Source organism: Phalacrocorax aristotelis, chromosome 3, assembly GCF_949628215.1.
Source record: "Phalacrocorax aristotelis chromosome 3, bGulAri2.1, whole genome shotgun sequence".
NCBI lineage: Eukaryota > Metazoa > Chordata > Aves > Suliformes > Phalacrocoracidae > Phalacrocorax > Phalacrocorax aristotelis.
The window spans coordinates 24,451,738-24,472,090 of NC_134278.1; the positions used below are offsets into that span (position 1 = coordinate 24,451,738).

General features: G+C 36.5%; 1 protein-coding gene across 1 annotated transcript in view; it reads right to left on the minus strand.

Annotated features, from left to right (window-relative positions):
* CSMD1 (CUB and Sushi multiple domains 1) overlaps positions 1–20,353 on the minus strand; it is a 1,237,849-nt gene that overhangs the window by 91,582 nt on the left and 1,125,914 nt on the right. The window contains exons 48-49 of the mRNA XM_075086937.1: positions 17,427–17,573; positions 4,682–4,870 (exon numbers count right to left, since the gene is read on the minus strand). Coding sequence (XP_074943038.1) covers positions 4,682–4,870; positions 17,427–17,573 — 336 coding nt within the window. The remainder of the gene's footprint in view (positions 1–4,681; positions 4,871–17,426; positions 17,574–20,353) is intronic.

Sequence of the window (20,353 nt, forward strand, 5' to 3'; positions counted from 1 at the left end):
TTCTAGAAACTACTGAAAAGTTCAAGACTGAGTAGCTCTTATGTGCAAGTTAGTTTAAACAATAAAAGATGTACAACACCCAGGTCACACCCAGGTGGGCCAATCTGTTGCTCCAGGTCTGATGCAATGTCCAGTGTACTAAAGCACCTCAAAATCGGTGCTTAGTGTCACACTTCACCACTTTTATTCTTAGTGTTGTAACTCAGTCCTCTACTGTCTCCTTTCCTCAGCTGCTGCTGGATCCTGTACTGCTACTTTGGGAGGTTATTCTCACTTTTGCTTTAGCTACTAATCATAAAAGCAGTTTTGGCATTCTGGCACTGTTCCTGTTACAGTCCATCTATTTGTTGCTTGCTTCTCATCCAGAAACTGGGATTAGAAATAAATATTCCTGCTGCTACTAATTTCTTGAGGCTACACTTGTTAATCAAAGCAAGTGGAAAAGCCTTTTACTACCTAGAAACTGAGATGCAGTTTTAGTTGCTCTTTAATGTTCTACATGTGTTACTGGAATTTATTTCTTATGAAATCCAGTAAATTTAAAGTTTATGGCAATCCTTTAAAATATCTATACACCTATATACTTTTAAGATGGTTATGTATTTTTTCATATTTAAAGCATACAAATTCACTGCGTACAGAAAAGAAGCTGGAGACTGCATTATAGTCAGACATTGTGTTTATTTCCATATACTGGAAGATCCCTAAATTTAATGCACAAGGATTTATCATTTAGTGACCCGTTTCTGGTATAGAACATAGTGCTGAAAAAAGCATTTAAACACTCTAAAATTAAAGGTAGCAATAGAGAAGTACCTAAAAGTGGGATTCATAATAAAAAACATGCTGTGTGGCTTATGTTTATGGTATCTGACCGGAAACATCAGGGAGAGCCATGCCACAGAAATCCTAATTCTCAGACTTGGATACATACACAATCAACAAAGAAACAGAAAACAGGGCTGTGTGGTCTAGGGCTGTGGGCGTAAAAAGGGGTCATGAATGGTCATCTAGTTTAGTCTCCTATCACAAGCCAAAATTATACTTGATGAAGGTTCATCTAATTTGTTCCTTAAAGACCTCCAATGATGACAATTCCACATTTTTCATAGGCAATCTATTCCAGTGTTTCACTAGCCCCTCAGAGAAATGAAGGAAAAAATAAAGAAAAGTCTAACTTAAGATCCTGTTGAAGTAAATTTAGCTGTAATTCCTCCATCTAGAAAGGACATAGATAATTATTTCATCCCTCTTTGCAGCTACTTTCAGTATATTAGAAGATTGTTACCAGGTTCCCCCTCAAACTTCTGGTTTTTTAGTCTGAAGTACTACACTCCTCTTACAGTTTTCTATTTTGAAATATGATCATAAGTTTAAAATACATTATAAGAGGAAGCTGAGATTTGGAATTCCTAAAATGTGCTACCTACCTCACATTTTTATTTTAAGACTGTGTGCTAAGAGGGACATTTTTTGCATAATAACCTTCATTGAAAAGGTAAAAGGTCTGAGTTTAATTCCATGCTCAAACATGCAGAACAGCTAATTTTATGATTAAACAGCTTGGTGGTCCCAGACTCATGGTTCTTGGGAAACTGCAAATGGATGTTTTCAAGCTGGTTCCCTAAAAAAATGTAATGTCTTCTACCCCAGGGCAGACACAGAACCTAGCATCCAGCTATCTGCAAACCCACCACTCCTGAGCCACATTGACCCTGACAACTCTTTCTTGCTTTCAGTTTTTGATTCTCCCTGCTCTTCTTGCCAAGGTTTTCTCTTATTTTCTCTTATCACCTATACATCTCTGAGCCTTATCCTTCCTTTCTTACTCTCCCCCAACATGGGGGTCTGGACATCAGCTAAGCAGCGACTAAGATGACATACTTATGTAGTTGCCAAGATCCTTACTGTGGCATATACTTTTTCCTCTCAACAGCTATCTGTATTATACTGCTATTGTATAAGAATTGCTATTTTCTCAGCTTATAAATATTTTGAATGTAGCATGACTCACGTTTCTCTTTTTCCTTCACAAATTAAATAAAAGCAATAACAATAACTTCTAATTTCCTAGATAGGAGTCAAGTCCTTTATATATTGTCCAGGACATTATTACATGCATCTGCATTTGATAAGATTGACCTTACCAGATTAACCCATACTAGAGATGGGTTCATATTAAAATTGATATTGCTATATTAAATATTCAAAAAAGAACTCCCCTTTTTCATAACACAATCAAATTTGATTTCAACATTAATTCTGACACAGTCAAGTTGTTAATTACAAATGTAACCCTGCAGAACTGGTTTTACAGAAATTTTGGACTTAATCAAGGGCATTTGTATATGGAAACATCCTATAATGAAATCCATGAGCTGGAGCAAAAGTGTAATTTTAATTAATTTTCAAAGAGAATGCATGTATTTTGATAAGAGATACTTAACAAATTTACAAACATATTTTGCATTTCAGAGTTTATTGAAAAATATATGCTTCATCCAGACATACAAGTTGTGTCAGTTTTAAAAGTGACATATTAAAATTGAGGAATCCTACACTAATATGAAATTTCTAGTAAAGATTAAACTCATTCCCTATCTCCTAAATCTTTTTTTCCCTAGTGCTAACAGAAATCTATATGTCCACAGCCACATATATTGCTGAAAATATAAATATGCCTTAAAAATTAAAGAAAAAAATATATTTCTGAACATGCTGCATTGCTAAAATTTCACTATTATTTCTTGCACATAGTGATAAAATAACAAGGATAGACACAATGTCTGAAGTATCATATGACTTTCTGAAGTCTGATTATTTTTTTGTTCAGAATTTATTACTTTCTGGCACTCTGCCCCCGGTTATCCACAGTCAAGTCCTGGGACCTCATGTCAAGTCCTGCACATATCTGCATATCATTTCTTGCACTTTCTGTGAATTATTCCATTCTTCCCTTAAAAGTGGGGACATTTTTCTTAAAGTGTTCAAAGAACTGCTCTCCTTTTTATGCAGAATTCCTCATGCACCTCATTGTGTTTAGATACAGTTTTCAAAGTTAGAATGGTAATTTGGCAAGCCTTTCTCAACACATCTGACAAGTCTAGTGGATATAACACAGAAGCTTGTGCCTTTCTGGACTGGTAGATGGAGAACAGGTAAAAGACATTAGGGTACTATGTTTAAACAAATTAATTAAAACTTTAGCTCGTGTACAGATGTTTAAATTTAGTCTTAATCTTGAACGGAATTACTTCTTCTGACCAAGATGTAGGCCTAGGCATCATTCTGGGTTCTTTACTGCAAAGTATCTGTGAGCTTTCACTACCTATGCCAGCACCAGCTACTGCACCTAAAATGCATTTCAAGTAAGCTCAAAAGCAGCCCTTGTCCCTAAACTTACCTCATGCCCAGCCCACACACAGATTCCCCCATAATTTGGTGACCTTCAGGAGGGACAAACAGCATCATATGCCATAACACATTATGGTATATAAAATTAGAAGACAACCTGGAGCCTGGAAGCACAGATATACAGATCCTGCTTGTGGCACACTGGCAGCCTGAGCTTCTCCCTGGACTGGTAAGGGTGTACCCATCTAGGCATGAAAATGCTCACCTGAGGAAATATTTAGCTACTAAATCACTCTGTATAAAAGATGTGAATAAGTTCTTCAACTGTAGCCAAATTTCTGCAGCTTTCTACTTTTCTTCTAAATAACACACCCTTAATAGAAGAGTAAGCATTATGCCAAATCTCAGTTGACCTTTTCTTTTTTTTTTTTTAAGGTGCAAAATAGAACTTCCATCTTATGTTGTTTTTAGAAATATCTGAATCATCCTTGACATGAAGCATTGCTGTTAATGTCATCAAAGTTAGGGGCAACTAAACACAGGTTTTAATCAAAGAAGTTCCAACAAGTCTTAAATATGGATGTTACTACCCTTTCTTCCTATAAGCAAAGGCGGCTAGAAGCAGACGCAGATGAAAACGTTAGATTAGGCCAACTATGATACGGATAGAATTCGCAGTCTTTCTACTCTCACCCACATTCCTAATCTGACATACAGCTCCTTAGTGTCCACTCTTTCACTGTGTGAAAAAACATTTTTAACTAAAACAAACCATATTTAACAGCTTTGTATTACTTTATGTTACTCCTCTGTAGTTTGTGTGTGGCTTTTCGTACAGAGAAAATTACAGACATTTGACAAATAGCAACTACTCTTAACAAATGTCTGGAACAAGCTAAAGTAGATCCTGGTTAACTCCAGGGTACACAAAAAAAGCAGAAGTCACAAATTATGTCATTAAAGTACTGCTTATAAAGTGATTTTCTAGAATAATCAAATTAATGCCTGAAAACTACTGAATTTTTATAAAATGTTCTGTAATACAACAATACTATGAGCTGTGGACTGTTTAGAGATATGTCTTTTATTAAATAAAGAAGTACTGTAAAGGTATTTTTCATTTGGTCTGTATGTGACTGCATTAATCTACTTAATATTTCAGCTTTGTATACATTAAATTCACAATTCAATATGTATTTAGATAAACTCATGATGTCAGTGTGTCTCTCGGCATACAGCAGTATTGACAATGCTGTATCTCTCTTTTGTAAAATATTCTTTGCAATGAAATTATAAAAGCATACTCAAGAAGAAAACATTTTCTTACCTTGGCAGATCGGCACGGGAGAATCCCACTGATACATGCCATTTTGGTGACGCCTACATGTCGCATTGTTGTGACCAATCATTCTATACCCAGGTTTACAGTAATAACGAACTTTACTTCCAGCGGGACCACCTGTTTTATTTACGATTCCACCATTCCTCAAGATAGGGTTTAAGCTGCAATAGGGAGCTAAATGCCAAAAAAAGGGACATTATTAAAAACACATAAAACACACTTACTTTACAAAGTTCACATTATTTGTGACACGTGCAAACTTTGTATACCATTAAAATTAGAACAGAACCCTTTACATTACTTTTGGAATCCTCAGTGAAGATTCAGGCTTCTTATGCAGAAATACAGTGAAGTTCAAAAACATAGTTTATAATCACCAACCAATTTATTCTATTGTACATGAGAAAGCTGCAATCAGGAAACATAGATTGTTCAGCAGGTTCACTCACACTTAGTAAACACTGTACTTAAAATTTGATAAATTTATAAAAATAAAACTGTTCTTTAAGCTATATAATATACAAAACTAATTATGAATAGTTTTATTTAAAAATCCAGTGCATTTAGAAACATTTTGCCAAACATGTTAAAAAATCTACATGAAAAATAGACTCATTCATCAGATACATTTTTTCAGATTAAAATTTATGTAGTTTTTATGTACATATTCCACCAAGGATATTACATGACAATTGTATTAATTTTTTAGCAAAAGAATGTAACAAAACATTCTTTTAACAAAAGAATGTAGGTGTGTGCAGCTTCTTAAATGTTGAATGTATACTACTTCTGAAGACAAAATGCACTTATTTAAATCTAAGTTTTGAAATTAAAATAAGCCTTGCTAAACCTTTATCACTACTACTACTACAAATATTGTTCACAGAGATGTTTTCCTGACCAGTATGGTCCTCAAGAACACACGACATGAACAAAATATTTAGATATGTGCTGAGGAAGTAAAAAAAGTACGGAATTTATAGTTGTGTCAAGAAGTGAGTAATGAAGACCAGGGTTTTTTTAAAACAGGGTCACGATACCTGTACTTAAGGATGGAGTATGATTACCCAGGCCAGATCCAGGTCAAGAAAAGTACAGGATAGTTTGACATACATGTGGAGTCTAACCCAAATCTGTTTGTTGCATGCAGTCATTTATCACAGCATAAAAGCAATATGAAAAAATTACCTTGACTCCGTATTGATGTACAAGACACTCTGTATTTGCAGCAGTGCACCATGTCAGGCTTACAAAGATTGGTATCTTTTTGGAAGAAGCATAGTAGGACCATAGCTTGCAGAAAGTAAACCTGGCTGAATATCCACCACTGAAATAAGCCTACGAATATCCTTTGCAGGGAAAACACTATTGAATTCCACTGATAACTAAACATTGGTACTAAGGACACTGAGACTGTAACTGCTGCTACAATACTAACTCTCTGTATCATACTGAAATGTGTCTTAGGCATACTATGACGTTCATATAATTTTCTATAGACAATTATCTAGAAGTTGGGGGTTTATATCACAAGTACATAATTACAGAATTTGGTTTACATCTATAACTATATTTTTCATATTACTTGTTTCTTGCACACATCCCTGATTTCCTTCTGTCAGTTTTCAGTATCTAGCTCTCTATTTTTTTAATGTATATTTCATCACCATAAGGTGCATCGATAATACCAATTACCACCTAAAGACAGACTTTTCTGTTCACTGACTATGGTGAGATCATAGAGTTGATTAGACTCCAAACTGAGATGATTCCTTTAAATATCAAGATTTAGACGCAGTATACAAAAAACCAGCATTTCTAAGAAACGCCACCCAACAAAAGCAGTAAAACTAGGTCCTACATTAAAGATGCTAAAAAACGTTGGCATCTTTCGGGATTCTATTAAGGAATTATAGTTCTCAATTAAGCAACATTATTTCTAGTTGAAATGTCATTTTTATACATTCTTTCATTTGGGGAGTTATTTGAAAAAATCTAAATCAAAAAGGAAAAAGCAAAAACCAGGATGAAAATCAATAAGCTAGAATGGTCTAGTAAAACAATTGTTTGGGGTCATGTTCTGTATCCCTTATAAGTACAGTGACATTCAGTTCCATGCCTACCTAAATCAAATACTCTTTAATCTGGACTAATAATTCTTTTATTAAACTGCAAACATTTCACTTATACTAACAGTAGATTCTTGGCTAGACATATAGAGTGTGGGGTTTTTGCCCATAACAAGATTTTGAGCTTAACAGGTTGCACTTTGTGTTCTAATTACCAGAGAACATACTGCCAATTTTTTAGCTGTGGTTAATTTTAACAATATACAGTATGTATGAACCTCCAAAGAGATCAGCTTTAAAATGGCATGAAATGTGGGACATTCAGGCTGCCAAATTACACAGAATGATGTTGAAATTCTGAAAGTTTCACAGGTGGCCACAGGGGAAATCTATCAGTCATAACTGTTCCTTATGTTGTAACAATTAACAATGCCCAGAACCCAAAGGCATAGTTTAAGCTCTCCAGTGACTGAAGCGGTGTTCAGAAAATATAAAGAAAAAAAATTGTTTGAACTGAGAAGAAGAAATTGATACAAGAAAACAACAGGAACTGAAACAGCAATATTGCTCAGTATTTACTTCAACATCACTCTGGCAAATATACTTAAGTCCTAATGGCTATTATTGCAAATCTGCTATAGAAATCTATATTCTCTTTCCCCAGCTGCCTTGATGACACCTGTATATCTGCTGCTTTCAACCATCACTGCAATCTACTGTTATTACTGCTTACTTTTCCTGCCACCCCAAGCGTCTCACTGAGTGAGTGGCAGCAGCTGCATGGGGCTGGAGGAGGCTGGGAAGAAGAGATCTGGGAACTGCCATGTTTTGGTAAAGCTCTGTGGAAAGTTAAAGGCAGATGTTCAAGTGTGAAAATAAAGCTATGAGATAGGTTTGACTGGGTAGGAAGGCTATAACTGGAGAAAAGAGAGAAAGCATATTTGACACAAAAGTACTGGGTTTAAGAGCCCGGGGAAGAACAGTCATGACAGACTATGCAATGAGACAAGAAGTAGGAAAGGAGGGATTGGAGGCTGAGGTAGTGATGGAAACAAGGGAAAGAGAAGGAACTGATAGGTTATTAGAAGTGGCATGAAAACAATGGATGTATTAGACTGAGATTATGTTTAGAATAAAATGTGATGCAAGGAAAACATATATATGATTCAGGGAAAGAAACTGGAAGGAAAACAATACAAAATCAATTGGAATTGACTTGTAAGAGACAGAGAAGGAGAAGATAATGGACTGAAGCAAGGAAGAAGGAGAATAGATAATTAGGGGAGACATTGTAAAGAGGAAGCAAAGGAAATTAAGGTGGGAGGCCAGAAGGGAGAGAAAGATTGACAAGAGCTGGATAAAGAACTATTTTATATTGTCTACTAGAGGAGCACTACAAGTAGACTGTTATTTGTAGGGAGGGGCTGGAAAAGGGGTGAAGATCAGACAGAAAGATCGGGGAGCACAGCCAGACTGGCTTGGCAGAGGTGTTTTGACCAGAATGAGTGTGAGGACTGGGGCAAACTAAGTATGGTGAGTGGGAGTACATGAGAAATGAGAGGTCAATTCCTTGAAGTACAATAAACAATATTTCAACAGAGGACAGTACAGAAGGGATCCCACATATCAGAAAGAGGCATAATAATGTGCATGTTTTTTTCATTGAGCTGATCAATAAATAGAGGAAGTCTACTCTGGTTGCAAAAAGTATCTGTGTAGATATCAAATTTTAAGTATGGCTGCTAAAACAATGTTTACCATCATAGTCCCCCATGGCAGAATACCTGGGATTTTCTGTTTGCTTTCTCATGAACCTTATTAGCTACTTAGAAATTAATTGAAAACAATGCATCAACAAGAAAAAAAACCAAGAACATCATTAGGCTGAAAATAATTCAGAAGTTAGGAAATGATGGAGTTTAAGCCTACATACAAATTTCAGTTCATTTATACATATGCATGTCAGTATTACAGAGTCTGTAACCTTATGATCATACTCTAGTTTTGGTTACGATGTCTACTTTAAAGGATATAGGGAATGGACACTACTTATTCTTTCAGTATATATACCTTTTTTATATATATTCTAATTGTTTAAGATGAGTTTTCACGCCTTATTAACTTCAAATTACTCACTGTTTCAACATATAATTTGTGTGGGGTTTTTTATAATGATTGTCCATATGTTATTTAGATATTGCGTGAATATTAATTGGTGTATTTTCACAAAATTACATTAGAACAGGAATCATTGTTATTATCCCTATTTTACAAACACTTCAAATACAGAGAAATATACTAAAATTTTTACTATTTTAATAAGAATGATCTGATTTTTCCAGCCTAGTGTTATATGTCCAAACACAATCCACACTGACTTCGGTTGCAGCAGAATGCACTCAATACTTCTGTAATTGAAATTTAAAAGTATAGTACCAAACAAGCTCATTGCAGTTTCCAGGTATTTCATCTTGTGATATGAATCATAATGTTCAGATAACTCATGTTTAAAATATAGTTATTTAATATCAGATTCACCTCCTACTCTCATAGAAATGTTTATTAATGACAACATTTTAAAATAGCAGCAGTAGGCAGTTGGTATATCAGACGCCAGCAACAAGACTGCAGGCAAGCAGCACCTATAGTCCTCATCCATGCAAAAGCCCTACCAAAATTCAGAGTATATTGTGCTGCAAAGGCAGTGAAATATGAGTAGAAAAGGCTGATACTCAATTTATTATGTCTAAGCTATACGTAGCATGAAAAGAAGTAAAATATTTAAAGCAAATAATTTACAATTCTGAAAATGGATTTTTATTTTACAGCTCTGAAAAATCTTGTTGAAAACACTAACACTTGTTGAGACAATGAAGGAATATTGATAAGAATCCTTACAATTCCCATCTTAATCTACAGTTTAGTAATTTTTAATTTTTTTCTTTAAACTGAACATCTTCTAGGATCGGGAACTGACATATTAAACCAAAGAATCACAAACAAAGCAATAAATAAAAAATATCTGAAGATCTGGAGGGTAAGTAAATGCTTCAAGAATATCAGACTGAAAACTATAGCCACTGTTGGCTAAGGGAAAATTCTGGGCTTAAACAGGAATCTCTACAGAGTGCTCATAAAATATTGCAGCTTTGTATCAAGGACCACTGGGATAAAATGCTGGTTTTCTCCCAGCCAGTTTCTGAGAGGGCATCTGCCCTGGAACTTCATGAGGCTTAGCTGTTATAGGTGCAATGACACAGGAGTGCTCTCATCTAGGAATGATAATGTTTAACTACAAAACATGATAAGCTTCCATAAAGGCATTCCAGTGACCTGAAGTAGCTTTACATTTACAGATTTAATTTACTTTTCAAAGTGACATAGCATCCACATTCTTTCAAGGCCTTTTAAGCATCAGCATTTTTTTGCAAGGCAACGTGATCACTTATGATCACAATGTCCATTTGTCCCTTGCAACTGAAGACCACCAGGGTAATAACTGCCTGGCTAAATCACACATTGCTAGTCAACTGATGTGCAGACAGCAGCACAGATAAACACTGATTTTGTATCTGCAGGACCATATTCTTCCTTTCACAAAGCATATACTCTTAAGAGCTGGAACATTTAAACATTTATGCTGAGATTTTCCAAAGTTGTTTGAGGCACTCTGTCTAAGGGAAATTCAATTAAATAATTCCCAATTCCAAATTAAAATTCTTTGAAGCTGGATGTCCAACCCCCCCCCCCCAGATGACTTTATAAATCTCAGTGAATAATATGACATTTTCTCTAGGAATTTATCTTAGCAAAGGACATAATTTCCCAGCAGACTCTTTGATCAATAGTCCAAAAACTTATAAGATAAAAAATACTTATAGCTATTCACTGAAACACTGGCCTGTGATTGAAAGTATAAATAAACAAAAAGCCTTCTTTCAAATCCCATGTTTCCTTTGTTTAGCTTATATGCTACATATTTTGTTGAGAGATAAAAAGTCTCAGCTTATTCCACTGCTTCCTTCTAACTTTCCCTTTTGAAAACATACTTGTCATCACTGTATTACCAGGGGATCTTATGTCCTTTGTGTTGCTGTTCTTGAAATACCCAGTGAGGCAGAGGTTTACTAACATTATCACTTTACAGATAAGAAACCAGATACTGGCTTAAGTGATTAGGTAAGATCCCACAAGAAAACTAAACATACTTCTTCTGATTACAAGAATAGTTCCTTAATTAATGGACAATCTATTCCATACGTCACTTTTCACCTTAAAATAAACAGAGTCAAAAAGGAAAACAATACTCAACCAAGCAACAAAAAAGGATTGGGTTGCCATTCTTTTCCTTTTGCAGTGTATCTTTAAATCTAATGTGTAAACACTATAAAAACACCAAGGTAAATTTGCAAAGGCCTGTTCCCTCTTTAGTGATATAATTGTGAATGTCTGCCTCTTCCAAAATTAAATATCTGACTAAATAACCTGCTATTTATAGTACAGATGTTCTTACTGATGGTTCAACTTTTATAAATGATCTTGCTTACATTGCTCTTGATTCAAAGTACTGTATAAACCTCCATTGTGTGACATTCCTGCTGTATTTACTACAGCAAATCATGACCTAAAATTTTAGGAACCATAGAAGAAACAATTATAGAGTCTGATTAACTACTTCATACAGTTCTCTTGACAATTCTAACCAGATACTGGAAAATGTAAATACAAAACCAAACCAATCAATAGCCTTTTCTTTTAATTTCAAATAGAGAGGAAGTAGGAACTGTTGTTTCACAGGTACAAAGCTTAAAAATAAGATTAAAAGAATGGTGAAGAATTAAGCTTCTTGCAATAACAGATAAGGTAACAAGAGCAGAATAACGCTAAAATGGAGATCTAAATGTAATTATTACAATTAAGTATATTTAAATTATATTATTATTAAAAATATATAATAATGCCTTATTTACTCTTGAATGACTAACCAAAAATTAAGCCTGTAAATGTTATAGAGGCAATGTGAACTTGGAAAGTGGCAAGCTAAGTACCTCTCTGCTTCCCAAATCACCTTGCCTCCAGCAGGTGTGCCAAGTACTGTAGTGCGCTCCCATTCCTTCCACCATTACTTAAAAAAAAAATTCCATCACTTTTTTGTTATGCTTTTATGCTAGCTGGTTTGGGTAAGAATGTGCATGCAGGGTTATAAATTACAGAGGGAAGACAAATCCAAAAAGCAGATTCTGCAGGTATCTCAAAGCAATTTCAAGGTTTCATCTCTTACAGAGTGAGTTTTCTAGCCTGGGCTCAGCAACTTCCTTTTTCTACACTCACAGATCTTCCCCATTTGTAATAAACTGCATAGTTTTTGTGGAACCCAGCTGCACCAGGAAGTATTTCAGCATGCCATACATTTTCCTTATATTTTTGGCTTCCATTTTAGTGAATTTACCATATTACATATCTTCCAGAGAAAAAAGGGATTACTTCCCTAGAGCTGCACGAAATTTTAACTGATGCTTCCCCTCCTAGTTTCACTATACTATACAGATACTCACTAGAGAAAGGAAGAGATCATGTGCAGTTAGCAAACTTACTATTAGATTAAAATTATGCTAGTGCCTCTATAATGTTCAAAGACCTTAAAAGAATACTGCTGTGCTGTAACGCAATAGCTCTTTTCTACTAAGATTTAGCAAAAAGCTTTAAACCACAAGACAGAAAACATACAAGTAACACTAGGCAAATAGCTTACACAAGTAAGCTCGTATGCTAAAGGCAATATTAAGAATTCTTCTGAAAGCTTCTAGCATTTTTTAAAAGCAAAGAAAATTTGTATCTGCAAATGAAATCTAGTTGTGACAAAACTACAATTTGCAAAATTTTGCACATAGGCATAGCTGGAGAAGGGGAGGGTTGTGGGAGGGCTGTAATTAATTTCAATAGGGTCTTCATTATGAGGAAGCCTGCTGGCTCAGTCACAGCTGCCACAGTATCAATAGCCTTTTTGGGACCTTGTATTTTTCCTACTTTCATGATGTTGCTTTCCCTCATTAAGATTCAAATCCAATTGTTTATGCTGCTGCTCACTGTTACTCTTCTTTCATGCTGATTATTTCCATTGAATCTCATGTAAAATGTACAGAAGTTTAGAGAAAAATGCAGGCACTGGCTGTTAGCGAAGCGGAAAAAGCAAAACAGTTGTTTGTCCCTAAAACATAGCCATAAGGATTGCATATCTTTCTCCAGTCCCCCAGTTTTATTATTAGTTGTGACTAGTGCCATAATAATTGATGAATTGAGCCTAGCAATTAGACACACCACTTCTTCACAACTGCAAAACATGCTTTCATAAACGCAAAGGTGTAAAATAATTTCTCATTCCTCAGAAATGAGTCTCCTTAAGAATTTGATACTTACAAAATAGATTCTTTACAGTAACACTATTTTTGCAACCATGATATTACTTCCTTACTTTAAATTCATTACAGAAGGCCCACTCCCTTCACTGCCACACATCTGAGGGTTATCGCGTGATAGATTCTCTTAGTTCCTTCTTCCACACTCTCAATCCATCTATTAGGTTCTGCAGTTGCCTTTTCCCTATGAAAAGCTAAATTAATCTCAGGTATGCTTGAAAACAATGTCCCTTTCCCCCACTTCTTAGTTTAGTTTGTTTGTAGTAATACTTCAAAGGCTGCTTGCAAGGTAGAGTTACTGCTGTTATTAACTAGGTTTTTTTTCCTGACTGCTAATAGTTCTTCTTATAGTTCTTAAGTCCCCAAAACAATGATCATTATTATGTTGTGCACCCTGATCTTCTGTTTCAGTAACAAGAGAAACTCTCAAGAGGTTAGACAGGTAGTGCATGGATGGTACAGGAAAGGAGTGAGATCTCTGAAAATCATCTTCCTAAATGGCGTTTAGCATGACTAAATGGGAGATACCTGGTGCTTGATGAAGTGCTCTTCTACAAAATTCTTAGTATTCCTTTCTCTACTTAATTTATATTAACAATTATTAGCCACCAAAATTAACACACACAACCTTTACATTGCTTATCAAGTCCAAACACAAAAAAACCGCAAATACTGACAACAGACAGTAAGTATCACCTCTCTCTCTCTCTCACTATTTCAATCCAGTATTGAAATACTGGTAACCAATCTTTTTCTTAATAAGGGACATATTTTTTAACACTATTTATGTAGACTATTTACATGTTTTCATGTCACCACAACACCATATTCACATGCAGCTTGTTGAAGAAGTAAAGGATTTTTCCTCTCCAGTTTTCCATTTATTTGTACATGAAGAAAAGCATAATAATAAGAGTCATGAACTCAAGGCAATTGTAAACCTAGTAATTGTGCACTGAATTGCAGCTGGAGTACTGCATATTATTTCAGGGTCAAAAATTCTCACCCTTGAGTACTTCTGTGTAAATCTAAGGGTTATCCCTCCCACTACATTGCAAAGGCCTTGCTCCAGCTCTGGTAAGACAAGATCGCAGGTTGCAGAGAGAAGTATTAATTGGAGAAGTATTAATTTGGAGATCTTTGGCAAACTGGGAAAAAGCAGAGAGTCCAAGTCTTGTGCTTACTTTGAACTTGCATTGGAAATGTTACACATACTCAAAATGCACATTATAATAAATTTTTTTCTTTTTGTCTATTGTTGTCTATTACAAGTCCTAATTTGATGTTAAATAGTATATAGAATCATAGAATATCTCAAGTTGGAAGGAACCCATGAGGATTATAAAGTCCAACTCCATTCTCCTTGCAGGACTACCTAAAACTAAAGCAAACAACTAAAAGCATCATCCAGACACTTCTTGAATTCTGACAGGCTTGGTGCTGTGACCAGTTTCCTGGGGAGCCTCTTCCAGGAAATGATTAACCTCTCAGTGAAGAGCCATCTCCTGGTGTCCAGTCTGAGCTTCCCCTGATGCAGCTTCATTCCATTTCCTCATGTCCTGTTGCTGGTCACCAGAGAGAGGAGATCAGCACCTCCCCTTCTGCTGCCCCCCTTGAGCAAGTTGTAGACTGCGAAGAGGTCAGCCTTCTCTTTGCCAAGCTGAACAAACCAAGTGACCTCAGCTGCTTCTCACAAGTCTTGCCCTCGAGACCTTTCAGCATCTTCAACATGCCATCCACCCAAACCTCCAGATCTCTTTCCATGGGCCTGCTCTCCAGCCTCTCATTCCCAGTTTGTATGGATAACCAGGATTGCCTGATCACAGGTATAGAATCCTGCATTTGCTCTTGTTAAATTTCATATGGTTGGTGATTGCCCAGCTCTCTAGCCTACCCAGTTCTCTCTGTAATGCCTCTTTACCTTTGAAGGAGTCCACAGCTCTTCTTAGTTTAGTATTGTCAGCAAAGTATATTCAATTCATGTGTCCAGATCATTGATAAAACCATTAAAGAGCATTGGACCTAAAATTGAGCCCTGTGGAACCTCACTGGTTACTGGCCACCAGCCTCATATAACCCCATTTACTATAACATTTTGAGCCTGACCCATCAGCCAGTTGCTCAGCCAAAGTATTATGGACTTGTCTAGCTGTGTGCTGGACAGTTTATCCAGAAGGATACTGTGAGAGACAGCATCAAAAGTTTTGCTAAAATCAAACCCCACAACATCTACTAGTTTCTTTTGGTCAGCTAGGTGGGTGACCTTTTCATAGAAGGAGATTAACTTGGTTAAGCAGGACTTTCCCCTCAAGAACCTGTGCTATGACCAATGACTGCATTGTCTCTCAAATGCTTTTCAGAAACTCCCAGAATAACCTTCTCCATAATTTTACCAGGCACTGAAGTAAGATTTACAGGCCTGTAATTACCAGGGTCTTCCTTCTTTCCCTTCTTGAAAATTGGGACAATATTTGTCATCTTCCAGTTGACCAGGACCTCTCCAGGCTCCTGAGACCATTGAAAAATAATGGGGAGAGGTCCCATGATGACACTGACCAGCTCTTTCAGTACCCTGGGATGAAGCCCATAGGGTCCCATGGATTTATGTGCATCCAGGTGGAGCACCAAGTCATTAACAAGTTCAGGGTCAGCTGGGAGTTTATCATCTCCCCAGTCAGAGTCTTCCAACACAGGGCTCCAGAGGTCCCAGGGCCCATCACTGGTGTTGAAGACAGAGGTGAAGAAGGCATTAAAACATCTCCACATTATCTGCATCCCCGTCTGTGAGGTGATCGACCTTGTCAAGCAATGGACCAATGTTATCTCTGACCCTCATTTTGCTGTTAACATATTTTAAAAAGCCCTTTATTTGTCCTTCACAGTGCTGGCCAGCTTGAACTCTAACTGAGCTTTGCCCACATAAATTTTCTCCCTACAGTGGTGAACAGCATCTCTGCGGTCCTGTTTCACCTGTCGTTGCTTCCAATGTCCATACACTTTCCTACAAGAAGATACCTGCTCAGCCAAGCTGGCCTTCTGCCCGACTTGCTCGATTTCTGACACTTTGTAATTTCTTGCTCTTAAGACATGGCTCTTAAAAAGTGACCAGCATTCACAGACCTCAATACTTTCAAAAGCAGATTCCCAGGTGACCTTCCTAAGTAGCTTCTTCAGCAGTCTGAAGTCGGCCCCCCCATATCCAGAGTCAAAGTTTTGCTGGCAATTTTTCTCCTACCTACAACGATTTGAAACTCAACTACTTCATGGTTACTGTGACCAAGACAGCCACTAATCACCACTTTACCCAGGAGTCCCTCTCTCTTTACAAACAACAAATCCAGGAGGGCACCTTTCCTATTCAGTTCCCTTAGTACCTGCACCAAGAAGTTATCTTCAACATGCTTTTTCAACATGCTTTTTCAACATGCTTCAGGGATTTCCTGGACCTGTTTGTGTCCGCTGTATGATATTACCATTTGATGTCTGGGAAGTTAAAATAACCCATAAGGACAAGGTCTGTTGATCTATAGACACCTCTTAATTCCTTGTAGAATAATTAATCAGTGTTGTTGTCCTGTCTGTGTGGTTGATAGTAGACTCCCATAACAATATCCGCTTTATTTGTTTCCCCCTTCATCCTTACTCAGAGGTTGTCAACTGTGTCATCACCAACTGTAAGCACCATACAATCCAACCCCTCACTTATACACAGTGACACACCCCCACCTTACCTGCCTTGCCCATCCCACCTGAAAGGCCTATAACTATCCATCACAGCATCCTATTCACAGGACTTATCCCATCAGGTTTTGTTTATACTAATGACTGGGTTAAAGCGTCTAGTTCCTCTTGCTTCTTCGTCATGACGCACACATTAGTATAAAGATATTTCAAATGTGCTCCAGTGTACTCAGCACATTGTGGAACAGACTGAAGAACCTCGCTAGAACACCGTCCCTCAAACATTGGCATGATGCCCCCAGCTTATCTCTAGCTAGCCCAAGTTTATCTCTTTCTCCCTTCAAATCTAGTTAAAAGCTCTTTCAATGAGCCCTCCTAACTCCTGAGCAAAGATACTTTTCCCCCTTTGAGACAGGTGTCCCACGTCTGCTGCCAGCAGGCCTGGATGTCATGTAGACCAACCGATGATCAAAATCCCCATAATTTTCCCAGCGGCACCAGTCTCAGAGCCATAAACTATATGTAACCACAGAGTATAATTTAATGGAAATCATTATTAGCTACCTGAGTAGCGGATCTTGAATCCTTTCTTGCTGGTTGCATGATCAGTTGACCAGCGAAGATATAGCAGATTCATTTTGCTTGTAAAGTTAAGTTGTCCAGTTTGGTTTCCACTTAAAGCGACCAGGAGAGGGCTTTGCCCAGAAGAACCTTCAGAGATGAATAAAGAAGCAGGTGAAGTTTTAAAGTACTACCAGTTTAAGTAATCCCTTCCATATTTTAACTCATCTGTGAATGTGAATATACAAGGAAAGCTTAGGAAATAATGCAACACATTGTTGCCCGTGAAATAACTAACAAATCTCTATTTAAACTATCCATCCAGTTTTAAGTTTTCCCTAGAGGGCACAATAAAAAATCTTGGTACAAACAAACAAATACAAAACAATGAGTGTTTTTGTAATAAACACTGAAAAATTAGTGGTTTTTTTTTAAAAAAAATTTCTATTTTGAAGAATTACTTTGACTGAGGTTATGTTCCTGCTCCTTGTTCTTTTACATCTATTATTTATTTAAACTCTTTTCCAGCTAGTGAGTGGCAGCAAATCTATAAATTCCTTGACATTGTGCAGCTAATATAACTTTGAACACCGCCATATTACATAATGAACACAGATAAAAAATGCCCTGTCACATATAAGATCATAACAGCTTCACTGTGGAATACACATATGTACAAGTGCTACATACTTTATTAGGACTCAGTCCTGTTAAAAGACAGCGTGCTTATTATAGTATCGTTTTAGTGTAAAAAAAAATATACACTTATGGTAAATACAGGATGCTGAAAAAGTATGTCCTGGCATTAGACCAATATCTTCACCACAGTAAAATCCAATAAAACCCTAGAAGCACAGATAATTATTTGGGGGCTAACTATGCAATAAAACAACATAGATGCAAGAGAAAAAAAATAATCCAAGTATCAAACCAGTCTCCTAGTGAAAGCTTCCTAACACATGAAATGTCATCTTCTTCCTCCATATGAAGGTTATGTTTTCTCCAGCTGAACTCCTCCCTTTCATATGACTTTTGCTCTCTGTTTTTCAATTTTAGGAAAACCACGTTCAATCAACATTATCTTGGCCACAACAGCTATTTCAAATAAAGAGGCTGCTTCATTCATTTTTGCTGAGTTTGAGCAGCTGCAGCCTGATCAGCTCTTCTTATGTTACATGAAAACACAAAAATAAAATTGATTCAAAGGACACCTAAAATTGAATGCGATCTTTGTCAACCTTCTCCCCTTCCAGTCCAACAAAAAATAAGTATATTTTCTGATCCAGACAATGCAGGTACAGAAAGGAAGGCTATAAAAGCCAGAGCAAATCATAAAGATTAAGACAACCTCCCAGTCCTTAGGAACTGTATTTCAGTCACCATAATGACAGCTCTAAACTAAATAAGTATTGCTAAACAAACTTTAAATAATAAATGCATATACAAAATATGAACAAATAAACATAGCTTTAGGCACAGGTTTCCCAGCATGCCCTTACAAAATGCTTTGTGGCTTGTCTGTTTTTTGTATTAGAGAGTCAGTGTTTGGTAATTACAGCGTAGGATAAACAGTGAGGAATGCTGAGGTCAATTCCTATTTTTGCTTGAAAAAATTATTTAGAATACGACAATTCCTTTAGTTTCTCTGTGCTTCACCCTGGGTTTTGAAAATCTGTTTAACGCTCTTTACTTGTTACAGTTTAGAAAATATAAGCTCTTTCAAAATTCTCAAATAAAGGGGCTAAAAGAGTACAATTACGAATGAAGATCTAGTACATACAAAAAGGTAAGAATTTTTCCTTAGTAATGATTATGAAATTAGTTTGCAGCACCACATGCCACATCACACTTTTTAGCCATTGGGATATAGGAGGAATGATCCAATGCATTTTGGTTTTCTTGGTTTTTTTCCTGAAGTTGAGTTTCAGTTTCCGTACCTTACCTAGCAGGTACCTCTTCAGCTGATGCACATGAAAGTCAGCAGCATGACTTAGATGTTCTTGAGTTTGATTTTCTTTTTTTAATTATATTAGGGTTTGTCTATGTAAGGAAATAAATATTCAACTTCTGGTGTGCTGACCTGTCATATGATGCTTTCCTGAATATTAGGTAAAAGTTGGTATTTCCATCTAATTTCAGTAACAGAATTTTGTTGGTTTATTTCAGGGAGGAAAAAAATATATTAAAAAAATAATTGCTGTATTAAATGAATGTTGTTCAGTATAAGTAGCCTGAATACATTTTCAAGTTCAAAAGTCTTCAGTAATTATATTTATGGTACATTTATGACTTCTCTGGTTTAAAATATAGATGGGATCTCCTAAGGGTCTGACTGATAAGTGGGAATGGCTTATGGGCTTGTTGCTCCCAGCTGACCAGGGTAGCCTTATTGACTGGATGCCAGTACGGATCATAATCCAGCTGCTGAAGCACCATAATTTACAACGTGGTCAGTTAGGTGTAGTCACTATTTTGGTTTTCATTCCAAAGCTGCCTTTTAAATTAATCAGAGACCTGTGCCTTAGCAAATACTATTTCTCTAAAAATTGTATTGCCAATTTTTATATAGTTTGTGCATAAAGATTGGTGACATATCTTTACCTGGTGTAGCTAGACCCATGCAGTTCTACTAACTTAAATGAAGGTTCGCTGTTTTGGACTACACAAGGTCCTGGGCTATGATATATATTTATTGCAAAATGCAGTAGTACAGAGCAATACCTAAGCTAGCTCTGAACAAGCTTATCTGAGTTATATCCATCACTGGAAACAGTATAGCCACATCAGCATTGCCTTCTGCCCCAACAAACTCATCATGCTGAGATGTAGAACTAATTAGCCTAGCAAAGCACGCTGCTAATGTGGCCACAGGGACACAAGCAAGTATCTCTGCAAGGCACTGCAATGTACCATATTTAAATATCAACTTG